This window comes from Oncorhynchus mykiss, chromosome 18, assembly GCF_013265735.2.
Source record: "Oncorhynchus mykiss isolate Arlee chromosome 18, USDA_OmykA_1.1, whole genome shotgun sequence".
NCBI classification, from domain to species: Eukaryota; Metazoa; Chordata; class Actinopteri; order Salmoniformes; family Salmonidae; genus Oncorhynchus; species Oncorhynchus mykiss.
In genome coordinates, this window is record NC_048582.1 from 31,715,111 (window position 1) to 31,742,768 (window position 27,658).

At 43.9% G+C, this 27,658-nt stretch overlaps 1 protein-coding gene across 8 annotated transcripts in view; it reads right to left on the minus strand.

Moving 5' to 3' along the window:
* Positions 1-7,403: 7,403 nt before the first annotated feature.
* Positions 7,404-27,658, minus strand: part of ash1l (ash1 (absent, small, or homeotic)-like (Drosophila)) — a 46,593-nt gene continuing 26,338 nt past the window's right edge. For 4 of the 8 annotated variants that reach the window (XM_036952501.1, XM_036952500.1, XM_036952498.1 and 1 more), the window contains 15 exons: positions 27,258-27,366; positions 24,645-24,800; positions 23,502-23,572; positions 23,226-23,389; positions 22,053-22,205; positions 15,625-15,679; positions 15,269-15,401; positions 14,294-14,578; positions 13,893-13,979; positions 12,226-12,316; positions 11,366-11,504; positions 11,076-11,248; positions 10,795-10,961; positions 9,977-10,421; positions 7,404-9,830 (listed from right to left, as the gene is read on the minus strand). In XM_036952501.1, the coding sequence (XP_036808396.1) occupies positions 9,739-9,830; positions 9,977-10,421; positions 10,795-10,961; positions 11,076-11,248; positions 11,366-11,504; positions 12,226-12,316; positions 13,893-13,979; positions 14,294-14,578; positions 15,269-15,401; positions 15,625-15,679; positions 22,053-22,205; positions 23,226-23,389; positions 23,502-23,572; positions 24,645-24,800; positions 27,258-27,366 (2,320 nt within the window). In that variant the 3' untranslated portion in view covers positions 7,404-9,738. The remainder of the gene's footprint in view (positions 9,831-9,976; positions 10,422-10,794; positions 10,962-11,075; positions 11,249-11,365; positions 11,505-12,225; positions 12,317-13,892; positions 13,980-14,293; positions 14,579-15,268; positions 15,402-15,624; positions 15,680-22,052; positions 22,206-23,225; positions 23,390-23,501; positions 23,573-24,644; positions 24,801-27,257; positions 27,367-27,658) is intronic. The other 4 variants (XM_036952504.1, XM_036952502.1, XM_036952505.1 and 1 more) reach the window with 4 other exon arrangements.

The window sequence follows — 27,658 nt, forward strand, 5'->3', positions numbered from 1 at the left end:
CGATATGCTGATAAAATTTAGGGAGTCTTGTTTTCAGATTAGCCTTGTTAAAATCCCCAGCTACAATGAATGCAGCCTCCGGATAAATCGTTTCCAGTTTGCAGAGTTAAATATCACTACGACAACTGTTGATAGCCAGAGCGAATTTACCAGCTACGTCTATCTACTCTGAATTCAGAGCACTCTCATCTGTGTGTGCCAGAGAGCAGAATAACTGAAGAATTCAACATATTCAACACCTGTTGAATATGGCCGGTGTCAGTAAACGTTGGCAAAAAAAAGTGTAAATTGTTGCCAGCGGCTTTAACAGCTCTCGTTGGTGGTAGGAAGCGTAGACTAAAGCGCAGTGTGGATAGTGTTCATGATACCTTTTTTTTTTTTTTAAACACTCAAACAAAATAACAAAAGCGAAAACAAAAGTGCACAGTTCTGTCAGGCTAAGACACTAAACAGAAAACAAGATCCCACAGCATATTGGTGGGAAAAAGGGCTGCCTAAGTATGATCCCCAATCAGAGACAACGATAGACAGCTGCCTCTGATTGGGAACCACACTCAGCCAAAAAAACAAAAAACAGAAGACAGAATTTCCCACCCGATTCACACCGTGACCTAACCAAACATAGAGAATAATAAGGATCTCTAAGGTCAGGGCGTGACAGCGGCACAGTTGCAGTCACCAACGTGCTTGATAACATAAAAACCAGCTCTGCTAGTGCGAGTTAAAATGGTCAGTGATCTGTTCTCTCATTTGTTTCTGGAATTAGCTAGCAAGCTAGCCAACATTAGCCAGTTAGCTTGGGTGCTTGATTGTTGTTGTTAGGACAGAACACTTGGATCAAAACAAGAAGAGATGGGTGGGGCTAAAGTTGAAGAGGGTGTGAACGATGCTGAATGGGTGTAGACAAAAGAGTTCTCCAGTAGGTATCAAAACATTCAAAGGCAATTTTCTCAAAATTTAGGTTACAAGTTGATCAACTTTTAATTACTTTCCCATTGTTCCTCAAATCCAGTGTGTGATATAGCATTTTGTAGCTCTGTGTGTCTGCTTTCATCCAATGTAAAAATCACCCTTTCAAATGTTGCTACATAAGACCAAATCAAGGCGGTCGGTCACATATGAACTCTACCTCAGTAAAAGCTTTGAAATTGTTGCAGGTTGCGTTTATATTTTTGTTCAGTGTAATTTAATTCCATACTCAAAAGAAAACAAAAAGTGCTAGTGCAAAGTCGTTTTTAAGTGTTGAACAGAAAGAGAACACTTCTTTTTGTTTAGTACTTTAGTACCACATGGACACCACAGAGCGTGTAAACAGGCTGTGTGAAGGCAAAGCTTCTGAAAGGCACGGACGGTGCTGCTGTCTGGAGCTGCTGTTTCTGTGTGTGTTTCTCAGTTTCAACAGAAGTAATTTAACTTGGCTAGTCAGTTGTTGTACCATTAGAGCCAGCCAAAAGTTGGCTAACATTAGCTAGCTAGCTCACTAATTTTAGCTTTTACTTTTGCCTCAATCACACTAGACCTGAATCAAACGATGAAACCAGTGGCTAAGCGATTGAAGACCGATATTCTGACGTTCTTTGACAGCGCAATGTGAATTTTTATTAGGGTCAGTATAGCAATGTAATGTTATTGATCGGCTAATTTCCAAATTTTCACACTGACACAGTTTAAGAAGCTCAACAGGCCACACTGTCAGGGTGCACAGTCAGTACGCAACACTATGCTCATCATGTCTTAGCAGGATCAGATGGTGACAGATGTCCCAGCAGGGTCAAACAGCCAGGGAAGACCAGTCTACACAGCTCAGGTGAATCTTGCAGTATATTATAACAATCAGTGAATGGATTCAAAGTTCCATCTTGAGTTGATGGGTAGGCTATAGTCTAGGATCTGTCAATGATGGTCATTTATATTTTTAAACCATTGATTCTATTCTTGGATAATAAAATGTATAAATGTACACCAAGGGAATTCTTTGTCATGCCTCATCTGAGCAGGATCAGATGGTGATAGGTCTCAGCGGGGTCAGGCAGCCAGGGAAGACCAGTCTGTGATGGAACTGAGGTGACCTTTTGCAGATGCAACACTTTATTCTCTCTGTGTAGCAAACACTGGACAAGCCAGATGCTTCAAAGATTGAAACTATTTTAATACAGTCTGACAAACCTGACGTTGATTTCCAAACTGTATCAAAGGCTGATAGAGGCTTTTCCCGATGACACAAAACATGTCAAACAAAAATGTGAGGAAGACCTGGGAGACACTATTGATGATGAATGGATACAGATATGTTCGAATGCCCAGTCATGTTCATGTCATCTCAGACATAAATTACTGCAGTTTAAGACCATCCATAGAACATACTTTATGCCAGTGAAACTGAATATTATGCACTCAGAAATGTAATTCCTTTGCTGGAGGTGTAAAACACAAAAGGGAACATATTTGCATGTTATGAACTTGTGAAGGCTGGCTGAATACTGGCAAAGAGTATGTTATTTTATCTCAGCATGTCTACAGATTCTCTGTTCTCCCTGTTTTTGTTTGTTTGGAAATGTTGATACTGGAGACTGTTATCTGAAAAAACTGTGTAACCTAGGATTTATAGCAGCTAAGAAATGCACTGCCATTAATTGGAAGGTTGGTTATCCTCCCACAATGGATGGAAGAAATGTCAAGTTATGTATTTGATTCATTAAAATATGATGGGTATAGTGTGCAACTTTCATATGGAATACTATATGACAAAAGGGGTCTGTACTGAAAACATGCGATTTTTTTTTTTTTTTTTAGTCCGGCAGTTGCAAATAGTTACATTTTTTTGTGCCTGTCTCAGTGGACTAATCCATTGAGGAAGCCGCGGGGATGACACGGTCCAGGAATACGGGGATTGTGGCTCAGATGCAAAAGGCATGTCTCTCTTCAGAATGCGCTCTCTCCCGTCATTTTCGTGGGTATTCATTATTTCATAACTTAATTGTATGCATTGTTTGTCTATCAATTGCCCATTACATTTATCACCAGTAGTAGCCTACATTAATGGTTAATTCCCATCATTTCTAATCTGCGATGTTTGTCAAATGGTTGCGGATATTTCTGTTAATGCATTGCACCCTTGATCACTAGGATCCACTTTTATAGATAATATAGTGACACACATTGTGCAAACAAACCAACCCTTGCAATATCAACTGGAATTACATGTCTATTGCTGAACTTTTTGTTGACAAAATAATAACTGAAAGGGAAGAGTCACTGACAAACATGGTTACAGACCCAACAACATTATAGGCCTGTAGTATCCCCTCCTCGTATAGAAAAGCATGAGCTAATAATAATACACAAGGGAAGCAAAACAATGAAATACATAATTCCAACATTGCCTAAAATGATGATTAAGATACTAATGAGATAGAACTATATTCGCAATATAACCTATGAAATGTACAAACAATGACATAAGGGAATGATGAGCGGATAAGAGGCAAGACGTAATTTCAATTAAGACATTAATGAGTGAGAGTTGAAATGCCCATTTTTGTTCAGCACTTTTGAAATGGAAAGCTTAAGAATAGGCCTTACAGTATTCTCCCTGTACACCGAGTCAGAACTGTTGGATAAATAACGGGGGCATATAAGCAGAAAATGAAATCTCTTACAATATTCAATGACATTTCAGGGACCAAATTCTTATGGTGAGACATGGGCTACTACCGAACAGTTTACTACACAACATACATGTAGTATTGCTTTCTTAGTTACACAATACATATCCTGGCATATAGCAGCATTGTTGGACTCAACGTTGTTGTGCTGTGCTCACATGAACAGGAAGGTGGCGCGGGGGTCTTTCTTGTGGGCAAACTTTGTCATCAACCTTTGTCATCAAAGTCTGGTATTCTCTGGATTTATGGTTCTTTCAAGACAACTGGGAACTCAAAAAAAATTATCATGACGTCAGTGATCTTCAAGTCAAAGCTTTAGAAAGAGGACATAGTTCCCAACTTGAAATTCCGAGTTGGATGACCGTTCAAAACGTATTTTCCCAGTCGGAGCATGTTTTCCTCCGAGTACCAAGTTGTCTTGAACTCACTGAAGTCAGACGTTGGAAGTTTCCAAGTTCCGAGTTGTTTTGAATGTGGCAGGAGTCATGCTGGATTGATAGAGTGGTCAACGTATTCAACCCTTTCTGGCCCATGGTGTTGCATGTGAATTATCCTTTCAAGCTTAGAAAAGAGACCCTTTCAGACAGATGTTTTACATTTTTAGACTTGGACCACACACCCTCTCCACCGAAGAGCAAGCAAAATAGTGATTGCTTTGCAACTCTTGCAGTTAGCCACTGATTCCTTCCATACCAATCATTGTTGAATTTAGGATTTTGTACATGTGCAATTTTTATGTCCAATGGCCAATGAGCAGCGTTACATTTTATCTACAATTTCTCGGCATATTACAAGGATAGAAAAGGATTTGCCAATAGATTGCCGACGTAATTAATGATGATGACTGTTTGTCTAGCTAGCTAGCTTGCATGCTAAGATTTTCAAAGTATGACGTTGACATGATCAGTCCAATCAAAGCTACAGTAGATATAATGTCCTTTTATCTGTGGACAATGACCTTGAGCCTTCTTGGACGAGCACTTCTAATGTAAATCTATAGCAGAACCCAAGGGGGCTTGAACTTAGAACCCTGAGCCAGTCACAGCGCAACTAGAGCAGATTGCCTACACTCTGAGCTTTCTCTGGCTGCCCCACCAACACAGGAAGCATTGATCACTGAAACACCTGCATTTTTGTAGCAGCCTTACTCAAGAAAGCAAGAGACCATGTTTGTATGCAGATACATTTTTTAAAAATACATTGTTTGATACATACCTTGATACAAACTGATACATACCTTGAATTAATCTCAAAATAACATGCAGGGTCGCCACTGATTGAGACAAACGTTAATGGAAAAGGTGAACAGTGGATCGCATAGAGCAAAATACCGGTAGTTTTATCTAGCCTATTCACTACCGTGAAGTGGGTCCAATCCTAACTTGTAGGCCTATTTGCTATTTCATGAGTATGAAACCATCACACCCAGAAAATATGAGGAATTTATTCTGCAATGATTATGGAAATGAAATAATCTTATTTTAAAACGCAAAGAAAATAGATTTTCGCTCTTCTCACTAAGAGCAAATGATTGCATCTTGTTATATTTAGCTACCTCTTTTGTTATGATATGTCATGATATGTTCCCCATTTGCACAAGACTACTAGGCTACCTTTGCCTTCTTGTAAATGCAATAGAAAGTGTGTGTACATATGGTCTAACGTTTGCGGGAAGTTTAACGCATTCTCAAGTCAAGTTCAGTTTTTATAAATGCCAACTTTTGCGTGAAAACTGGCGCGCGCATGTTTTGGGGTATATTTTGTGCGCACACAATGTTTATAAATGTGGGCCAATGTGATCTAACCAGTTGGGGGACGACCTGCACAACCTTGGACCTGGCCACATCCGCCCGGGACCTGGCCCAGAATAGGACGGCATGGAGATCTATTTGTCGAGGTGTTATTGCTCCAAGGAGCGAGTGACTAACTTTGCACTGGGACTTTGTAGACTTTTGAGTATGGATTTTAATTGAGACCTCCTTGGTTTCTCATTTTTATGGTTTGTGTGCAAATACCTGCTGAAATCTATAATTAAATTACAGTTGAAGTCGGACGTTTACATATACTTAGTTTGGAGTCATTAAAACTAGTTTTTCAACCACTCCACAAATTTCTTGTTCAGCTATAGTTTGGGCAAGTCGGTAAGGACATCTACTTTGTGCATGACACAATTTTTCCAACAATTGTTTACAGATTATTCACTTATAATCCACTGTATCACAATTCCAGTGGGTCAGAAGTTTACATACACTAAATTGACTGTGCCTTTAAACAGCTTGGAAAATTCCAGAAAATGATGTCATGGCTTTAGAAGCTTCTGATAGGCTAACTGACATCATTTGAGACAATTGGAGGTGTACCTGTGGATGTATTTCAAGGCCTACCTTCAAACGCAGTGCCTCTTTGCTTGACATCATGGGGAAATCAAAAGAAATCAGCCAAAACCTCAGAAAAATAATTGTAGACCTCCACAATTCTGGTTCATCATTGGGAGCCATTTCCAAATGCATGAAGGTACCATGTTCATCTGTACAAACAATAGTACGCAAGTATAAACACCATGGGACCACGCAGCCGCCATACCACTCTGTCTCCTAGAGATTAACGTACTTTGGTGCGAAAAGTGAAAATCAATCCCAGAACAACAGCAAAGTACCTTGTGAAGATGCTGGAGGAAACAGGTACAAAAGTATCTCTATCCACAGTAAAAACGAGTCCTATATCAACATAACCTGAAAGGCCGCTCAGCAAGGAAGAAGCCACTGCTCCAAAACAGCCATAAAAAAAGCCAGAATATGGTTAGCAACTGCACATGGGAACAACGATGGTACTTTTTGGAGAAATGTCCTCTGGTCTGATGAAACAAAAATAGAGCTGTTTGGCCATAATGACCATCGTTATGTTTGGAGGAAAAAGGGGGAGGCTTGCAAGCCGAAGAACACCATCCCAATCGTGAAGCACGGGGATGGCAGCATCATGTTGTGGGGGTGCTTTGCTGCAGGAGGGACTGGTGCGCTTCACAAAATAGATGGCATCATGAGGGAGGAAAATAATGTGGATATATTGAAGCAACATCTCAAGACATCAGTCAGGAAGTTAAAGCCTGGTCACAAATGGATCTTCCAAATGGACAATGACCCCAGGCATACTTCCAAAGTTGTGGCAAAATGGCTTAAGGAAAACAAAGTCAAGGTATTGGAGTGGCCATCACAAAGCCCTGACCTCAATCCTATAGAACATTTGTGCTCAGAACTGAAAAAGTGTGTGCGAGCAAGGAGGCCTACAAACCTGACTCAGTTACATCTGCTCTGTCAGGAGGAATGGGACAAAATTCACACAACTTATTGTGTGAAGTTTGTGGAAGGCTACCTGAAACGTTTGACCCAAGTTAAACAATTTAAAGGCAATGCTACCAAATACTAATTGAGTGTATGTAAACTTCTGACCCACTGGGAATGTGATGAAATTAATAAAAGCTGAAATAAACCATTCTCTCTACTATTATTCTGACATTTCACATTCTTAAAATAAAGTGGTGTTCCTAACTGACCTAAGACTGTGAATTTGTACTAGGATTAAATGTCAGGAATTGTGAAAAACTGAGTGTAAATGTATTTGGCTAAGGTGTATGTAAACTTCCGACTTTGCTTATAAATTCACCTGAATTATATTAAGGAAATCCAGAACACAATTGAACAATTCCTTTAAAAATGATCAAAAAGTCAAGGCAAAATAAACATTCACAATAATGTAGTGCTTTTTATTTAAAAAACAAACAAAAAAAAACAAATAGAATATAAAACAAAAAGTAAAAACCAACAGCATTTTCATGACTTTAGAATCATAATTACAAACTTTTAACGAGTGGAAGAAGTTGACAAACTGTACACATCACAAAATGTCTGCCAGTCTGCTCATTTACAATGCTTGCATCTTATTTTGTGATTGTCTAAAAATAACTAAACAAATCACACAAAACACACAAATAGCCTACAAGCACAAGCATCATATTTATGACTGCTATCACAAAAACAGAACCAAAAAGGAAGAACATATTTAGCTGACAGTTATACTTTTGTTTCTGTCATCTTTCATAATATCATAACATTTTTATGTTGGTTTGTTTTTTTAGTGTTCAACACTTTGCAGCAAAAACAAGGAGCATATTTTCTCCTCAAAAGTAAAATTATTGATATTAATTATTACAGCGACAGATGTAATTTCAGAGTCACTTATGTCCCAATGCCTTTTATGAAGTTCGTTTGACATTCTTCTTGCTCATGCAGTACATAGATGAATTTAATTTTTAGGGAACAAAAATTCAGTTAAAATTCTTATGTCATTCATTTAGGACAGTTGTGGTACATTTTACTGGACAAAAACACCTCTTCTTTCTCCTTCAAGCTTAAGTGTCTCGATTATAGTAATACAAATGGCAGACAATCATTATAATAATACATATGGGTCTGAGTTCTGTACAATACAATAATACACAAAATCTGTTATCAAGATATTGCTTTTGGAGACACTTCTCACATAATCCCAGTCTGTATATACATAACTTGGCACTGTACAACTTTCTGTCCTCTTTCTGTCAGTTTCTTTACTCTCTCGGTCTGTCAGTCCATCTTGATAGGACATTTCGGTCAAAGTCCCATTTTAAACAGAAGTGTTTGGAAAAAAAGAAATCTCATCAAATCACACAAATTATTTAAAAGTATTCTCCATGGCAACCAGAACACATTTGAAGAATAAAATGTACAGCTAGAATTCCTCCCTCCCAACAAATACCCCTCACAGAATATATGAAAATATGACCATCACGATACATTTTATGTTTCCATAATTTCCCATAAAATGTTAATTGCCATCAAGCCCTTAATTTTTTTCATTTTTTCTTCAAGAATTCTGGCAGATTACTGACACATAAATGTGCATACACATACGCACACACTCACGCAAGGCAGTCAGGGATCACGGCGCTCTAAGGCGTTACAGTAAGAGCCAGTGTTCCGCCACCTGACTTAGTTAAGCTGGTGAATCAGGTACTTCAGAAAGAGGGGTGAAGTGGACTGCCTCACAAACCAAACAAGACACTTGACTGACCAAAAGCGCACACTCCATCTTCCCAAAGACCACCAGCCATTCTCCCGTCCTTCCTTCTCTGTTCCTATATATATATATATATATATATATATGTATATATATAAGATAATCTACTTATTAAGTTGCTTTTCAGACTGGATCATCCAATACTGTGTGTTAGTGTGTCTCGTTGATACATTATAGAGCGCCAACAATATCCATGGTACCAAAGTGCAGTTGACCAACCTCGTTCCTGCTGCTTCTCTCCTAGTTCATCGTCAACAGTGTATGCTTACTGTACACTGCATAGCCTCTGAGGATAGTCCTGGTACATTAACCCTACGTTTAGTTTGTCATCACCACTTAGTCCCACTAGGGTGCGCCAGTCTCCAGTGTTCTCATTCCCATTTGATGTTGTTTAAAAAATCGAAGTCAATATGAGTCTGTGGCTGCATGCCACAGCCATGTTCAGTACCACTTTGTTCTTTTATTTTGCTCATCAAAAATAATTGACTCAAGGTTGCACTGATGAGCCATGTATGGATAATGTGACACCTATGTAATTGTCTCTCTGTCCCAAGTAACAGGGCTGTCTTTGATGAATATATGTTCAATGCGCATTTTTAAGTGCATGGGGTACATTTTCCTATGTAAAAAAATTAAAAATAAAATATGCATTTGCATCGTACTTCAATAAGTCTGGGTCCACCCTCCTGAGAAGTCCTTGGGTCCCCTACAAAACCGTTATCAATGATCACGACTGCTGAGTGCACTGCTTCAAACCATTTATTTGTTGAGTTGTTTCATCACTTGAGATGAAAGGTTGGGGAAGAGGGGACACCACCTGAAGGGGCGCCAGAGAAGGGGACCAACCTTTTCACTTTGTGGTGACCTTCTCTTTGTAAATGTCGTCTTCCCTCTTTCCATTTTCCCCCCACCTCTCCCAAGTAAATGAAAGGGGAATGTGCTTGCCAGGTAAGTGGCAACATCATTTTCTACCCACAAAGTCTCCGAATCCAAGTGTCCGTCTACGTAATCGCCGTCCTGACCCCTCCTCTAGAAGATAAGTGACATCTATGGCTGTTGGAAGAAGAGAGAGAAGTTACCAAACACCAATGACACATTCAGTTAACTGTCTGATATTTCCCCTTCATCAACTCAACAGTTTCCATTCTTCATCAAACCACCCCTCTGTCGTAATACCCGTTTCCTCATTGCCTGCTCACCGTTCTTATTGGGTGTTCTGTGTAGCAGATCCAGCAGAATCTTGTTTAGCCGATCCCTTTGCGCCTCCCTCCTGCCCAGTCCGGAGTGATGGAGGGGTGAGGAAGACATGGAGGGGAGGAGCTCCAGCACGTCAACTCCTCTCTCTGCCGTACCTTCCTCCAGCTCCCTATGCTCCTCTACCTCCTGCCCCGCCTCCTCCTCTTCTCCATCCCTTGGCCCATCTGGTCGCGTGGGTTGAGCAGCGGTAGGAAGTGTGGGTTCTTCATGGGCAGTGTCCATGTCCCCTTCCACCACTCTTCGGTTGTCACTCTCCGGACGGAAGTCGTCACCCTGGTCGCATGGGGAAGCGTCGTCCTCACAGGCCCCTCCAACTCCTTTGGGCCGCTCGCTCTTCCAGGCCGAACGCCCCCCGTTCCTCTTGTAGTTGTCAGGAACGTAGTGCGGCTGTGGCGAGGTTGGAAAGGAACAAAGGCTCTTTAATTGGACTTACAAGTTGCTCATACAGGACTTCATTTTTGGGATTATTAACAATTTGTTTTACTAACTGTGTATAAAGCTGGACCTCAATCTTCTCTCTTAGGATAACTAACGGTTTGCAAAAACACCCACGAAAAGAACGGTGGGCACATATCAGTCGTCACTGGTGCCCAATCAACCTCTTTGACAAAACAACTTTGATACACTTCTCTAGTTGCACTCAATTCAAGCCCGTAACGGAACCTTATATCAATACTACCTCATCAAACTAGCCTCACTAAAACTACATACGGACACTTCAATACAAACAACCCCCACCCCTCCTCTTGGACCCTCTTACTGAGAAGTCTCTCTTGGGGGCCAGCCTCTTGGGGAAGTGGTTGAAGGCGTAGGGCTTAGTGCACACGGGGAAGCGGTTGCGGTGGATCTTGTAGAAGAGGTGCGCCGACTTGTCCAGGCGGTAGTCGCAGATGTACACGTCCTGCTCCTTCACTCCTTTCGGCCGTCCTGAGAAAAAAACAAACGCACCACAGGTCAGGTTAGGTAATTATGTGTGTTAGCTCAGTGTGTTTGTTTTGAACTCCCTTACAAAGTGTGTGTGTGTGCGTGCGTGAGTCTCACCTTTGCAGTAGGTGTAGAGATCGAGGACGCAGCAGGTCCCGACCACGGCCTCCAGAGGGATGATCTCGTAGAGTGGCACACGGAACAGCTCGTTGTGGTAGAAGCGGCGCGAGGGCGAGTGGTGCGTCTCGTGGGGCCTGAAGTAATGATGGCCAAAGGCAAACCTCTCACCCCTACAGGGCACCCACACAAAGAGACAAGAGCGTGTCAGAGGCAAAAATACAGCAATGAAATCGCTGAAGTTTCTCAGCGCTGGCTCAATGGGCCGTTCCCTTTTCCCCCTCCCTTACTTTTCACTCTTCCAGAGTTTCTCGATGCGGAAGATGTCTAGCTTGTCTCTGTTGACATGGGACAGGAGACGGTAGGACTGCCTGACTGGCTGGCCCTCTGGGGTGCGTCTGCTGTCCCTCATCAGGTACACACAGTCACCTGGTCAGACAGGTTACATAACATTATCATGATTTTTATTTATACATTTTTTTTTAATGACCCTTTTTTTCTCCCCAATTTCGGGATTACGATCTTGTCTCATCGCTGCAACTCCCCAACGGGCTCGGGAAAGGTTGAGTCATGCGTCCTCTGAAACATGACCGACCAAGCCGCACTTCTTAACACTCGCTCGCTTTACCCGGAAGCCAGCTGCACCAATGTGTCGGAGGAAACACTGTTCAACTGACGACCGAAGTTAGCCTGCAGGCCCCCGGGCCGCCACAAGGAGTCGCTAGAGCGCGATGGGCCAAGTAAAGCCCCCCCCCCCCCGGGCAAAAGCCTCGCCAAACACGGACGACGCTGGGTCACGGCCGGTTGTGATACAGCCTGCGATCGAAGCCCAGGCTGTAGTGATGCCGCAACACTGTGATATAGAGACTTATAGAGTGCTGCGCCACTCGGGAAGCCGGTACAAGGAACATTTATCACACCCCAAGTTGCTATACAACAATTATTCCTCGTGGCAAGCTGTGCAACTGACACAAAAACTCACTACAACATTGATGTGGCCTCATACATGGGGTTACGTCCGAAATGGCATGCTATTACCTATATAATGCACTACTTTTGACCAGAGCCCTATACTTCTGAGCAGGGCCCTGTTCAAAAGTAGTGCACTATATAGGGCATAGGGTGCCGTGGTTATAGTCCCCTTCCATACCTTGGTGCAGCAGCAGTTCGTCTCGCAGCAGACAGATGTAGTAGATTGAGCCAGACTGGGCGTAGCTGGGCTGGGGCAGCATTGGCACCTCCTGGAGCACCAACGGGATAAACTCAGTATAAACTCAGACTCTTTGGAATGAAATGTTGCCCATTCACATCTCATATGTTGCCTGATTGCAATATTTTATCTTGATACATTAATAAATACATACAGTACTCATATTGGCATGTTTACCTGCCTACAATACCCACTTTAGTGTGCGTAGATCACAAGCCCATTGTAAGTCAATAGAGCAAACTGGATAGCTAGCTAGCCACAAAGAATTGGTAACTAGCCAACCATGAAGAACTGACAGTCATCTACCTTGCATAACATTATCTTTAGGTAGTTTTTGCCTGTTAAACTAGCTGGCTAGTGCAGGTTATTACGTTCAGTGAATGGGGGAGGTGAAGCGTGACGTAATACAGTAGGGGGAGTGCGAGTGCTTCTCAAATGTGATATTTTATCCACACTCGTCCTCACAAGAACGCACTCAAGAGAGCGTCCACAAAGAATGCACTCGGAACATGAGTGTGGAGAATAGTAGTACGCATATTGAGAAACACCCATCGTCTGATAACCCACCTGTGACCTTCCAGTTTCTTTGAGGGGTTGGAATGGAAATAATTTTCCAATTGTTTCGTTCTGAATCATTTCGTTTCTTTCCACTGTTCTGACCAGCAAAATAAAGTTAGAACTGGTTTGAACACAAAAATAAACTTACGGTTTATATCATTCCTTTCTGTTCCTTTTTAAACCAAATTATATATATTTTTCAAACATTTAGCTCGACGTTGAATTACTTCACCAATCAGTGCAGATAGAGCAGCTTGCTATGGAGTGAGCAAGCTATAGCTGTTAGCACACATTGGACAGACAAGGGTGGGGAGCAAGAGAGGGTGGAGGAAGAGGCTTGGCTTGAAGTGCTGGGCATCTTGTTATGACTTGCATTATCTGAATCAGGCCTCTCAGAATTATACCTGCGCAGGAGTGGCTTTTATGAAGGAACTTTGAATGTCTTTGGCCTTCCGAGAGTTGCCTTAATTGTTGGACCAGAGCTAGTTAGCTAGCTAACATGTGTGTGTGCAGAGAGGCACCAGAAATAAAAACATTTGTAGTTAATAAATCCAATGTGAAATGTGATAACTATAGTATCCTTAACTATCATTGAAAAGGTTCATCTCTAATTAAAAATGTCTCTCCCTAATTTTAGAATCACGCTTGTAACGTCAGTAGGCTACAGTAGTCTATGCTCCGGCGAGGGAGGGGCTGGTAGCCTACACACACACACACACACAGTAGCAAAGATTTTTTGCTGGCAGCAGACACTGGAATACGTTTCTGAGTGACATAGTGAGGGTTTTGCATAGGTGTTTTGTTTCATTTTTGGTGGGACTGGAAAATGCCCAGAACGTAAAATAACATTATTAACCAGATCCCATGCTTTTAAAATAACGGTTATGTTCCGGAATAGTATAGATCGCTTTCGTTCCCAGTTCTGATTCTGCCCCCCACCTCCTCCAAAAAATTTAGTTTTCTGTTCTGTTCCCTGAACCGGTTCCAACTTCTGGTTCCTATAGACTATGGGGTGTGATTGAGATTAGGTGAAGGGGGACAACACTCACCCTGTCCACAGGTCGGGGGTCGCACTGCTCACACAGGTAGTGTTCCACCTCCGCCTCCAGCCGCATGCAGTCAAAGTGCTGCCACACCTGAGAGACAGACGCATCACCGTTTACCCTGACACTACAATCACAGCCAAAACTAACGCTAACAATATATTAGACTACCACACTTAGTCATCTTTCCCACAATCAACTCGTGCTCTCAAAAACATTGCTTCCACTGACAGGAACACTCACCAGTCACTCAGAATCAACAGGCAGGTATTTGGAATCCAAACTGTACATTGCCTCATGGATTCAGTAAGGAACTGATATTCAGTTATATCCATATTCAGTTAGGCTAACAACAACAGGTTCAACTCGGAGCCTGCAATGTTAGGCTGTGTCCCACGCTCTCTCACCATGCACTTCTCACACTGGATCATCAGGCCCTCGTCCTTGTACATGCCGCAGATGCAGCGGATGATGTCATCGTCCTTGTCGTGAGAGCCCGGCCAGCCCCCTCCGTGGTGGTGGTGATGATGGGCGTGGTCTCGCTCCAGCGAATCCGAACTGTCCGCTTCGCTGGCTGTTTCTCCGACAATTTCGTCAATCTGGACAGCGGCTTCGTGGCGCGCGCCGTAGTAGGCCTTCCTCAGCCGGCACACGTCCCTCCCTACTGACGACTTCCGCCCGTAGTATTTCTGCTAGGATGGAGGGAGCATAGGGCAATGACGTTGAGAATTTGGAAAATACAGTTTGTGTTTTGTAAAGCGAAGCTTACGCCACAGCAACCTAAACAAGTTCGACCAGGCTTCCAGAATCCCACTTAGAATTCTAAACCCCTGCAAAATGATACATTTTCAGACAGATAGCAAAAATGGCAAGAAGCTGCCATGTGGGGAATCGTGGCTCGTTTCAGCTTGTTGTTTCTTGTTATTGATACCGTGTCTCTTTTGAGGCGTTTTGACTAATGTCTATGCTAATATGGCAAAAATGTGGTAGCTAGCTAACCACCAACTGTAATGGTGTATTTGGGAGACAAGTGCTCATTGTACAAATGTATGTATATTTTCAATAATGATTTGGAGAGGAAATATAATTTACATGTTGACAACAATCCTTTGAAACTAAAGCCAAACCCGCCTGTTTTGATCCATGGTTGTGCACACATTGGATTTGTTGCTAAATAACCCACCTGTCTATAGGGTTGGCTAACCTTCAAACGATCTGAGTGGCACTCACACAGCCTCCACACAACACACATTTAAATAAGAGTCCTCTGTGTGTAGGTGTGTGTGTAAAAAAGAGTCCTCTGTGTGTAGGTGTGTGTGTGTGTGTGTAAAGGAACAGTGGCTGTGTATATCCAATAAGGAGGAGGGTTGAGGGAGACCCACCTCTGCGTTGCGGAACACTTTGAGCATGTCGGTGTCAAATGCCTCCACGGTCTTGTAGTGCCCTGTGGTGATTTGCTTCTCAATGGTACTCAGGTCCAGCGGGTCTGACACCTTCTCATAGTACTGCGTGTTCCTGGGGTCACATACAAACACACACACACACACGAGTCATGGGGTGAGAGTCAAAACTGTGCCTCTTGTCTCATGAATCCAAACATGATCGTAATGGTCGCAAGAAGCGATAAGAACACTGAGGGTGTTGGATAACACACAAAGCGTTGCACAACACACCTACATACAGTAAACATTGGTGAAAGAGCTAGCATGCACACACAAACAAACAAGCAAAAACATACCGCTTTCTTGAGGGTAGGTTTACCAGTGGAGCAGCAAGGGTCTGACCAGCTGAGTCTATGGAAAGAGAGATGTTTCATTATCTTCAGCAGAGTACCTTCTACTTTTATAGTGCATAAATATACTCAGGGAAAAATGAGTCTGCACACTTGAATCAGATCTACAACAGCAGATGTTTGTAGAAGCAAAAGCCAAACAGGTAAGCCAGTAGTAGTGGCCAGTACACGCACATGGACTGAGTCCTGTTGAGACTGGGTTGCGTAACACAGAAGTGTTGACTTTGTCATGTCTTTGCCATTTGACCCCAGTTTCTCTGACGGCACCAGGGATGTTTAGAGACTAGGAAGTTCATGGGAAGTGTAACGTCTGCGCCCAACTCACACTCCCAAACACTTAGATCCCCAGAACGCTGACCACTTTCCAGCTCACTGTCCAGATCCCAATCACCGGAATTCTAATCACTTGTTCACACACCTGCATGTCATCATCCCACAATATTTAGTTCAGTTCCTTGCACACCATCACTGTGAGGTATTGTTTGTTTTGAGACACACTTCTCTCAGAGCACTGGGTTTTCCCATCATTCACTCCTGCCGTGTAGGATAGTTGTTGCCTGCCTCACTCAACGCTTTTTGCCGATTCGCTGCCTGTACTGTTGCCATCTTGGACCTACCGTGTATGACCTTCTGCCTGCCCCTGGACCCAGCTACCTGCCTTCTCCCAAGGTCCCTAATGCAAAAGTTACATATTAACTTAATTCATGAGGAGAGAGAATGCAGGAGACTAATAACTAATAAAGCAGGCAGCGGGCCATTTTGTAGGGAGCCGCTGAAACGTAAATCTGCAAACGCAGCGCAATTAACAGGAGGTGAACAGCGCCTGGTGCTGAAAATATACAGTACCAGTCAAAAGTTTGGACACACCTACTCGTTTAAGGGTTTTTATTTGTAGAATAATAGTGAAGACGTCAAAACCATGAAAAAACACATATAAAATCATGTAGTAACCAGAAGTGTTAAACAAATCATAATATATTTGAAATTCTTCAAAGTAGCCATCCTTTGCCTTGATGACAGCTTTGCACACTCTTGGCATTCTCTCAACCAGCTTCATGAGGTAGTCACCTGGAATGCATTCCAATTAACAGGTGTGCCTTGTTAAAAGTTCATTTGTGGGATTTCTTTCCTTCTTAATGCGTTTGAGCCAATCAGTTGTGTTGTGACAAGGTAGGGGTAGCATAAAGAAAATCCCCCTATTTGGTAAAAGACCAAGTCCATATTATGGCAAGAACAGCTCAAATAAGCAAAGAGAAACAACAGTCCATCATTACTTTACGACATGAAGGTCAGTAAATCTGGAAGATTTCAAGAACTTTAAAAGTTTCTTCAAGTGCAGTCGCAAAAACCATCAAGCGCAACGATGAAACTGGCTCTCATGAAGACCGGCACAGGAAAGAAAGACCCAGAGTTACCTCTGCGGCAGAGCATAAGTTCACTAGAGTTACCAGCCTCAGAAATTGCAGCCCACATAAATGCTTCACAGAGTTCAAGTAACAGACACATCTCAACATCAACTGTTCAGAGGAGACTGCGTGAATCAGGCCTTCATGGTTGAATCGCTGCAAAGAAACCACTACTAAAGGACACCGATAAGAATAAGTGACTTGCTTGGGCCAAGAAACACGCGGTGACCAGGTGGAAATCTGTCCTTTGGTCTGATGAGTCCAAATTTGAGACTTTTGGTCCAACCGCTGTGTCTTTGTGAAACAGAGTAGGTGAACGGATGATATCTGCATGTGTGGTTCCCACCGTGAAGCATAGAGGAGGAGGTGTGATGGTGTGGGGGTGCTTTGCTTGTGATACTGTCAGTGATTAATTTAGAATTCAAGGCACACTTAACCAGCATGGCTACCACAGCATTCTGCAGCGATACGCCATCCCATCTGGTTTGCGCTTTGTTGGACTATCATTTGTTTTTCAACAGGATAATGACCCAACACTCCTCCAGGATGTGTAAGGGCTATTTGACCAAGAAGGAGAGTGATCATAAGAAGACCTGGCCCCCACAATCACCTGACCTCAACCCAATTGAGATGGTTAGGGATGAGTTGGATCGCAGAGTGAAGGAAATGTAGCCAACAAGCGCTCAACATATGCGGGAACTAGTGATGCACCGGTATGACATTGTTTGTACAGTTAAATAGTTAATACACACACACACACGGACACAGCGGTCTAAGGCACTGCATCTCAGTGCAAGAGGCATCACTACAGTCCCTGGTTCGAATCCAGGCTGTATCACATCCGGCCGTGATTGGGAGCCCCATAGGGCGGCGCACAATTGGACCAGCGTCGTCCGGGTTTGGCCAGGGTAGGGCGTCATTGTAAATAAGAATTTGTTCTTAACTGACTTGCCTAGTTAAATAAAGGTTACACACACACACACACACACGCACGCACATACACAATGGCCAAAAAGTTTGTCCCCATTATCAGTCAAATCAAAACCTATTTCTTTCACTTACTCGCTCATTGTTAATTTGTTCAGTCGTTTCATTCTCAACCAGGATTTCTATGGAATGCATTTTGGGTCTTTGCGTGTCAAAAAAGATACACATTAAATAAAACTATTTGACGTGTCAAATAACACTATTTGAAGTGTGAAATAGATTGGTCAACAATCAGGACCTGAATATGACTGCACGTCACGTAATCATTTTACATAGTTATTACACACGATACGCATGCTACGATGCTGATAAAGTTGTCTCGCGCACCTTCAGTGCTGGTCATGAATAAATGCCAGCTAGCTCATGGATGCAAACAATGTTCTATGTGAAGCTAGCCATAATATGGATTAGCCACAATAGCAGACTTAGCAGTTAGCCTTCAAAATAAAAAGTATGTCATTGACAGTGAGGCAAATCAATACAAATAGTAGAATTATGCCATAATTTAATAGATCATGCTGAACGAGGTTGGAATGTTGTTATATAAAATCAACAAAAGACAATAATTTGTTAATTTGACAAAAATCTGTTGAAATCACACTGGATCTATTATACTTTAAAATTGCATTGAGGGCATACTTATTTAACTGTACAGCCCTACCTATGGATTGTGGATCAATGACATGGGGTATCAGTCTACTCAGTGACACCCAGAGAACTTTAACATCGTAGCTATTATTGCTGGACTCTGAAACAACTGTGAATTGAGCCACATTTATTGTCAACCTATGTGTATTGAACACTATTCCCAAGGAAAAACAATACTGCGTGGATGTTTTGGAGTCTGATAAATATCTTGGGTATTGAGTAGACTGATACCCCATTTCCAATCCTTAGGTAAAGCTGTACAGTGCCATATGAATGTCATTACACACAATAGGCTGATTGGGGAGGTGATTTCACACAGTCACAGTCCCGTGATAACAGCTACAACGCTAATATTTACGTAAACTCTTCAGAGTTGTGTTCTGTAGGTGTCACCGAGTAGACTGATACCCCATTTCATTGCTTCACATTCCAACCTGGTTTAACATTATCCAGTCTAAATATGGCATGATTCCACCAATTGTAAACTTCTGCATCACGTTCAAAAATGTACTTTTATTTTGAAGGAAAACCGCAAAGTCCACTATTGTGCCTAATCCTTATTGTGGCTAGCTTCACAACACATAACACGGTTCGGTGGAGCCTCACTAGCCAGATGAAGCTAGCTGGCTGCTTATAACATTAGCTTTGGGCAACAGGGTTAAGTAACTGGATAGCTATTTATTTAAGTTCAATTTCAATAGGCGAACAACAAGTGGTTACCTAGCTAATACTTACTCACAAGGATTCCTAAATCATTGCTAAGAATGAAAATGACTGCAATTTCTACTGGTCATTGTTTTCAGGCTGGTTGTATTGGTGCTAGCTAGGTACCAAGCTAAAGGTAGTTAGCTACCCCAGAAGTTGCGGTCGAACAAATAATGCTTTATTACCAACGTGGTATTGTAAACACATTGTTCGTGGCCAGTGTTTGCTTGTTTGCAGCATTGACAGTGCTACGATAGTAGTGGTATCGCTTGGCTTGCACGTGCAATTTCAGAACATAGCGCGTCAAATAGTGTTATTGTCAAATAGTATTATTTGTTGTGTATCGTTTTTGACACGCAAAGACCCAATCGGCATTCCGTAGTATGTATGTCGTGAAGCAAATAGCAGTGACGCTATTACTGTGTAATGCCTGTAGGGCAACATCTGAAAAATATCGCACTTGGTAGTGTGTACCAGTACTCGACCAGTCCCGAAAGCCAACATCACCCACGACAGAGAATGGTTGATTGTCAAGGGCAATCAATTCCAGTATCTTGGCGTTAATGGATTTCGCCTTTTGAGTTGTCTTGCTGAAATGTTCTTACTCTTTCAAATGACTGATCGACTTGTTGACTGCTCGATCCACACAGCAGACGTTGTGGGCTAGGTTAGGAATGCTGTGTTGCACGTGTAGCGCAAAATTTTATGTGGCGTCAATACGTCATGTAACCTACGTTATATAGGTATTTACGTCAGCTTTGACTTTGGTTTTGCACATCGGCGTTAAACTAGACATCGGGCCGATACCGATGTTGGCATTTTTTTGACTAATGTCGTCCGATTCCGATATGTTCACCGATATATCGTGCAACCCTAGTGGAAACTCCTTCAAGACTGTTGGAAAAGCATTCCAGGTGAAGCTGGTTGAGAGAATGCCAAGAATGTGCAAAGCTGTCATCAAGGCAAAGGGTGGCTACTTTGAAGAATAAAAAAAATAATATATATATTTAGATTTGTTTAACACTTTTTTGGTTACTACATGATTCCATGTGTTATTTCATAGTTTTGATGACATCAGTATTATTCTACGATGTAGAAAAATTGTAAAAATAAAGAAAAAACGTTGAAGAGTAGGTGTGTCCAAACTTCTGACTTGTACTGTAGCTAACTTGTTATGCAAGTGTTGCACAGCAACAGATGGATAATAACTACACCAGTCAAGTAATTCACTTCAACAATAATCTTCATTTTAATTTGACTTTACAAACAAACAACAAGAGAGCTTATTTGGAGTCTTTTTCATCCAAGTCTTATATAAAATACCTTAGCCTACCTCAGCCAGTTATGAGGCTAAACAGCACCTTCTACAATAAGAAAATATATGGCCTAATAGAAGCAGGCAGTCCTCCCCTCGGACACGATCTTGTGGATGTCGGGTGAGATTTTGAAGCGCAGGCAGTCCTCGATTGACTTACGTGAAAGCCGGTTCCCGTCGTGAGTCTATATTACGTTCATAGAGGAAAATGAGAACTCGCAAGTGTAAATCGATCCAAACATTGTTAGCACATAAAATGTACGTTTCTTTATAGTGCTGTATTCCTCTGAGCATGCCACCCACAACGCACACAAGGACTCAGCACTACTACTGAGCGCATCCCTGATTTGGCTCGATGTCTGGAGTTCAATCAGCTCAGTTTGAATTGCGGCCTCATCCAGCGAGGGTATCGTTTTCTTATCAAGGGAGGAGTATTCTCCACCTGGGCGGACTTTGAGAGGATCACGTACAAACGCAATGATATCCTTGGGCATGCTGTAGTCTTCAAATCTGGTTGAGAAGTTGTCCCTCAGCTGCTTGATGAAATCTTCCTTCACCTGTGTGACAATGCTGCGGCCTAGTCCCTTGCCTGTCGTTTCTCCAGTGTGCTGAAATGCAGTAGCCCAAATGGAACAACTCAAGCTTCATAGTAAAGGCCTCAAGTTTTTCCACCATGTCCACAGCGGTTTTCCCTCTTCCTTGTAACTGCAGATTTAACCCGTCTAAGTGACAGAATGTCAGCTGTGTGTGTAGCTTGCAGTTAACGCGTCAACGTTTCTGTTTCGGGCCACCGTCTGGGGCGGGAAGGCCACTTGAAAGTTTCATGCTTAGATTAATAATGACTTCTGAGATTTAACTATTGGCAAACAGCGACATTTTCATTGCAAATAAGACACACTGGCTTGGCATTGAACGCATATCTCTCTGTACATTCATCCCTGAAACTTAGATTTTCCTTATCTACCTTTCTTTTGATACAAGCTAATGGATCTGAACGAATGTTGATGTAAATAAAGTAGTGTAGCCTACAGTAGGCTAGTAGACCTGTTTTCCCCCACCAATCAACACACGGAAAAATAGACTAAAAATGTTTTTTTTTAATTGAGACATGGTGATTTTATTTAGCGTAATCAGATCAAAATGATTATGGTATGGTCACTGAATGTATTATGTACAAATCAGACGTGTTAAAAATGTTGTTCAATTTGTAGTGTAGGCCAATTAATTGTGCTAATATTATATCCCGTCAGTGTAAATAAGAATTTGACCTGCCTAGTTAAATAAAGGTGTGTGTGTGTGTGTGTGTCACTGACCCTTGTAGCTGGTGATCATGTCACAGATCTCCTTGAAGATGTGCGCCAGGCGGGCGGTGCGGGTGACCTCCGTGTTCTCCTCGGCCGCCGCCAGCCTCCGCGTGCGCACCGACCGGGACGTCTGCAGCGCCGAGAACTGTGTCAGGAACACGTCTGCGGAGACAAAGGGACACACGCACAGGGCGATTGAGTCGACAAGCCATCACAAACACTCCCCTCGACGCCACATACAAAAAACAGCATTCATATTCCGGATTTAACTGGGGTTTCTCCGAAAAGCTTTGTAGCACTAACGTCATCATAAGTCTATTGTAGGGAAAGGATGAAATATTATCTTAGTGCTACAAAGCTTTTGGGAAAACTTACCCCTGGCACATAACTGCATATAGAAATATACTGAGCAAAAATATAAACGCAACAATTTTACTGAGTTATATGAACTGTAAGGAAATCAGCCAATTGAAATACATTCATTCGGCCCTAATCTCTAGATTTCACATGATTCGGCATGGGCCAATCAGAATGAGTTACCCCACAAAAGGGCTTTATTACAGACAGAAATACTCCTCAGTTTCATCAGCTGTCCGGGTGGCTGGTCTCAGACGAGCCCACAGGTAAAGAAGCCTGATGTGGAGGTCCTGGGCTGGCGTGGTTACACGTTCTGTGGTTGTGAGGTCGGTTGGACGTACTGCCAAATTCTCAAAAACAATGTTGGAGGTGGCTTATAGTAGAGAAATGAACATTCAATTCTCTGGCAACCACTCTGGTGGACATTCCTGCAGTTAGCATGCCAATTACATGCTCCCTCAACTTGAGGCATCTGTGGCTTTTGGTTGTGTGTCAACAGTACAAGGTGCACCTGTGTAATGATCATGCTGTTTAATCAGCTTCTTGATATGCCACACCTGTCAGGTGGATGGATTATCTTGGCAAGGGAGATATGCTCACTAAACTAATTTCTGCACAAAATGTTTTAAATATTGAGGATCTTTTATTTCAGCTCATGAAACATGGGACCAACACTTTACATGTTGCGTGCAGTGCCCCTGTTACAGTGCCCCTGTTACGTTCATATTTCTGTTCAGTATAGAATGATTATTCTATTCATTCTAGTTCTGTTTTCCTGCACATGTGGGGTCTCACACACCTTTGACTCCTCACACACACACACACCTGACTTGATGTTTCCATCATCGCGGATGACTCCTCCCCAGCGTGTGTAGATGGACAGGCCGCCACTGGCCTCCCTCTCGCCCTCCCTCTTCAACAGCTCCTGCTTCTCCCTCATCTTCTCCCAGTTCCTCAGTAGGAACACACAGTGCTTCAGCACAAAGTTCCTGAGCCACAGGGAGAGAGAGAGAGAGTGGTGAGTGTGTGTGTTCTGTTTGCGTGGGTATGTGTGCGTGAAGGGCGGATGGGGTGTGTTTGGCACGTGTGCTGTGTGTGTACCTCTCTCTGTTGGACATGGGTTTCATAAGAAGGTGGGGATAAAACTTGCTGCTGTCACTTGAATCCTCCTCCTTGGGAAAAGAGAAAAGGGGGAGAGTTAGAGATAAAGGAGTACTGATCCTATGCTGCTGTCACTTGAATCCTCCTCCTTGGGAAAAGAGAAGAGGGGGAGAGTTAGAGATAAAGGAGTACTGATCCTATGCTGCTGTCACTTGAATCCTCCTCCTTGGGAAAAGAGAAGAGGGGGAGAGTTAGAGATAGAGGAGTACTGATCCTATGCTGCTGTCACTTGAATCCTCCTCCTTGGGAAAGGAGAAGTGGGGGAGAGTTAGCGATAGAGGAGTACTGATCCTATGCTGATGTCACTTAAATCCTCCTCCTTGGGAAAGGAGAAGAGGGGGAGTTAGAGATAAAGGAGTACTGATCCTATGCTGCTGTCACTTGAATCCTCCTCCTTGGGAAAAGAGAAGAGGGGGAGAGTTAGAGATAGAGGAGTACTGATCCTATGCTGCTGTCACTTGAATCCTCCTCCTTGGGAAAGGAGAAGTGGGGGAGAGTTAGCGATAGAGGAGTACTGATCCTATGCTGATGTCACTTGAATCCTCCTCCTTGGGAAAGGAGAAGAGGGGGAGTTAGAGATAAAGGAGTATGGATCCTATGCTGCTGTCACTTGAATCCTCCTCCTTGGGAAAGGAGAAGAGGGGGAGAGTTAGCGATAGAGGAGTACTGATCCTATGCTGCTGTCACTTGAATCCTCCTCCTTGGGAAAAGAGAAGAGGGGGAGAGTTAGAGATAAAGGAGTACTGATCCTATGCTGCTGTTCAGTCCAGCCCTCTCACTATTCAAGTCCATGTCATTTTTTTTATCGAACCTTCCACCCCACAAAAAGCTCCTTTGAAACAAAGAACCACTCTGTTCTACATGCACAGTGCCCCTTAAAATAAACTTAGCCGCTCTCTAGGTTACAGAGCTAAAGACATTGCAAAATATTGACTGATTTAGGACCAGAATACAATGTCTTTGCTTTTAGGCTCCATAAAAACGCTGTGTTAAAACGTTTGATGACGGTAAATATCAAAGACCCATTGCAGTGGCAGTAGCAAGACACCTGATTTAACATTTCCTCTAGTCTCTCTCCCTTACACGCACTCGTTTTTTCAGCTGGTGCTTGGACTTGCGTTTCTCCTTGAGTCGACCCAGCCGCCGTGCCCCGCCTGTCTTTCCAGGCATCCCGTTGATTCGCTGGCTTTTCCCTCCGATGATGCCCCGGCAGCCCTCTGAGCCACATTTACACACTTGCTGTAGAGAGAGTGAGAGCGAGAGAGAGGGGAGTAGAGAAAGAGAGGGGAGTATAGAGAAAGAGGGGAGTAGAGAGAGAGAGAGAGGGGAGTACAGAGAGAGAGCGAGAGAGAGGGGAGTAGAGAAAGAGAGGGGAGTAGAGAGAGAGAGGGGAGTAAGAGAGAGAGAGAGAGCGGAGTAAAGAGAGAGAGAGCGAGGGGAGTAGAGAAAGAGAGGGGAGTAGAGAGAGAGAGGGGAGTAGAGAAAGAGAGAGAGGAGTAAAGAGAGAGAGCGAGAGAGAGAGGAGTAGAGAGAGGGGAGTAGAGAGAGAGAGAGGGGAGTAAGAGAGAGAACGGAGTAAAGAGAGAGAGAGCGAGGGGAGTAGAGAGAGAGAGGGGAGTAGAGAGAGAGAGGGGAGTAGAGAGAGAGGGGAGTACAGAGAGAGAGCGAGAGAGAGGGAAGTAGAGAAAGAGAGGGGAGTAGAGAGAGAGAGAGAGGGGAGTAGAGAAAGAGAGGGGAGTAAGAGAGAGAGAGAGAGCGGAGTAAAGAGAGAGAGAGCGAGGGGAGTAGAGAAAGAGAGGGGAGTAGAGAGAGAGAGAGGGGAGTAGAGAAAGAGAGGGGAGAGGAGTAAAGAGAGAGAGCGCGAGAGAGAGAGAGAGAGAGCGGAGTAAAGAGAGAGAGAGAGAGAGAGGGGAGTAGAGAGAGAGAGAGAGGGGAGTAGAGAGCGGGGAAGACAGAGAGAGATGGGAGTAGAGAGAGAGAGGGAGAGCGAGAGAGAGAGAGAGGGAAAGCGAGAGAGAGAGAGAGAGGGAAAGTGAGAGAGAGAGGAGAGTAGAGAGAGGGGAGTAGAGAGAGAGGGAGAGATGGGAGTAGAGAGCGGGGAGGAGAGAGAGAGAGAGGGGAGTAGAGAGAGTGAGGGGAGTAAAGAAATAGAGGAGGAGAGAGAGCGAGGGGAGTAGAGAGAGGGGAGTAGAGAGAGAGCGGGGAGGAGAGAGAGCGAGGGGGTAGAAAGAGAGAGGTGAGTAGAGAGAGAGAGAGGGGAGGAGAGAGGGGAGTAGAGAGAGAGGAGTAGAGAGAGCGAGAGAGAAGGGAGTAAAGAGAGAGAGAGAGTGAGGGGAGTAGAGAGAGAGAGGGGGGAGTAGAGAGAGAGAGAGAGGGGAGTAGAGAGAGTGGAGTAGAGAGAGTGGAGTAGAGAGAGAGAGAGAGAGAGAGGGGGGGGGAGTAGACAGAGAGAGAGAGGGGAGTAGAGAGAGAGAGAGGGGAGTAGACAGAGAGAGAGGGGGGAGTAGAGAGAGAGAGAGAGGGGATTAGAGAGAGAGAGAGGGGAGGAGAGAGGGGAGGAGAGAGAGGGGAGTATAGAGAGGGGAGTAGAGAGAGGGGAAGAGAGTGAGAGAGAAGGGAGTAGAGAGAAAGCGATGGGAGTAGAGAGAGAGGGGAGTAGAGAGAGAGAGGGAGAGATGGGAGTAGAGAGCGGGGAAGACAGAGAGAGAGGGGAGTAGAGAGAGAGAGAGAGAGGGGAGTAGAGAGAGGGGAGTAGAGAGAGGGGAGTAGAGAGAAAGAGATGGGAGTAGAGAGAGAGGGGAGTAGAGAGAGAGAGGGAGAGATGGGAGTAGAGAGCGGGGAAGACAGAGAGAGAGGGGAGGAGAGAGAGGGGAGGAGAGAGAGGGGAAGAGAGTGAGAGAGAAGGGAGTAGAGAGAAAGAGATGGGAGTAGAGAGAGAGAGAGGGAGAGTGGGAGTAGAGAGCGGGGAAGACAGAGAGAGAGGGGAGGAGAGAGAGGGGAGGAGAGAGAGGGGAAGAGAGTGAGAGAGAAGGGAGTAGAGAGAAAGAGATGGGAGTAGAGAGAAAGAGATGGGAGTAGAGAGAGAGAGAGGGAGAGTGGGAGTAGAGAGCGGGGAGGAGACAGAGAGAGGGGAGAGAAAGTTGGAGTAGAGAGAGAAAGGTGGAGTAGAGAGAGAGAGGGAGAGCGAGAGGGGAGTAGGGAGAGAGAGGGGAGTAGGGAGAGAGAGGGGAGTAGAGAGAGAGAGGGGAGTAGAGAGAGAGAGGGAGAGCGAGAGGGGAATAGAGAGAGAGGGGGGAGTAGAGAGAGAGGGGAGTAGAGAGAGGGGAGTAGAGAGAGGGGAGTAGAGAGAGGGGAGTAGAGAGAGGAGAGTAGAGAGAAGGGTGTAGAGATAGGGGAGTAGAGAGAGGGGAGTAGAGAGAAGTAAGCAGCAGTAGGAGGGAGAATGTAAGGGGAGAGAAGTTCAAGGTAAGAGGTGACACAGGTAAAGGAATGTGAAGTGTGTGCCAAAAACAGGAAAAGGGAACGGTGTGGGAAAATTGAGATCGAAACCCAAACCCAGTGGAGAGTGGGCTCTTGGATGCTAAAACAACCCAGATACATTTTTTACCGCGGCACAGACAGATCTGGAACAAGGCTAAATTGGGGCTGTAACTGGGAGTGGATCAGGGAAAATGGTTGATGTGCCGCCACACCCACCTGCTCTTCGGTGTTGAAGGAGTGGAAGTTGTAGTCGTAGGTGAGCTCCGTGCCACTGCTCATGTCCTTGAGGGCAAAGAGGCCGATCCTGTACACTCCATTCACTGACCTGCAGGAGCAACAGACACAGAAGAGTGAGGGAGAACTCAGATTTGCACAGGCAGGCTATGAAATGGCTACCCGGACTATTTGCATTGTGTGCCCCCCCCACCCCTCTTTTTATGCTGCTGCTACTCTCCTTTTAGCATATATGCATAGTCACTTTAACTATACATTCATGTACATGCTACCTCAATTGGGCCGACCAACCAGTGCTCCCACACATTGACTGACCGGGCTATCTGCATTGTGTCCCACCACCTCCCAACCCCTATTTTTTACGCTACTGCTACTCTCTGTTC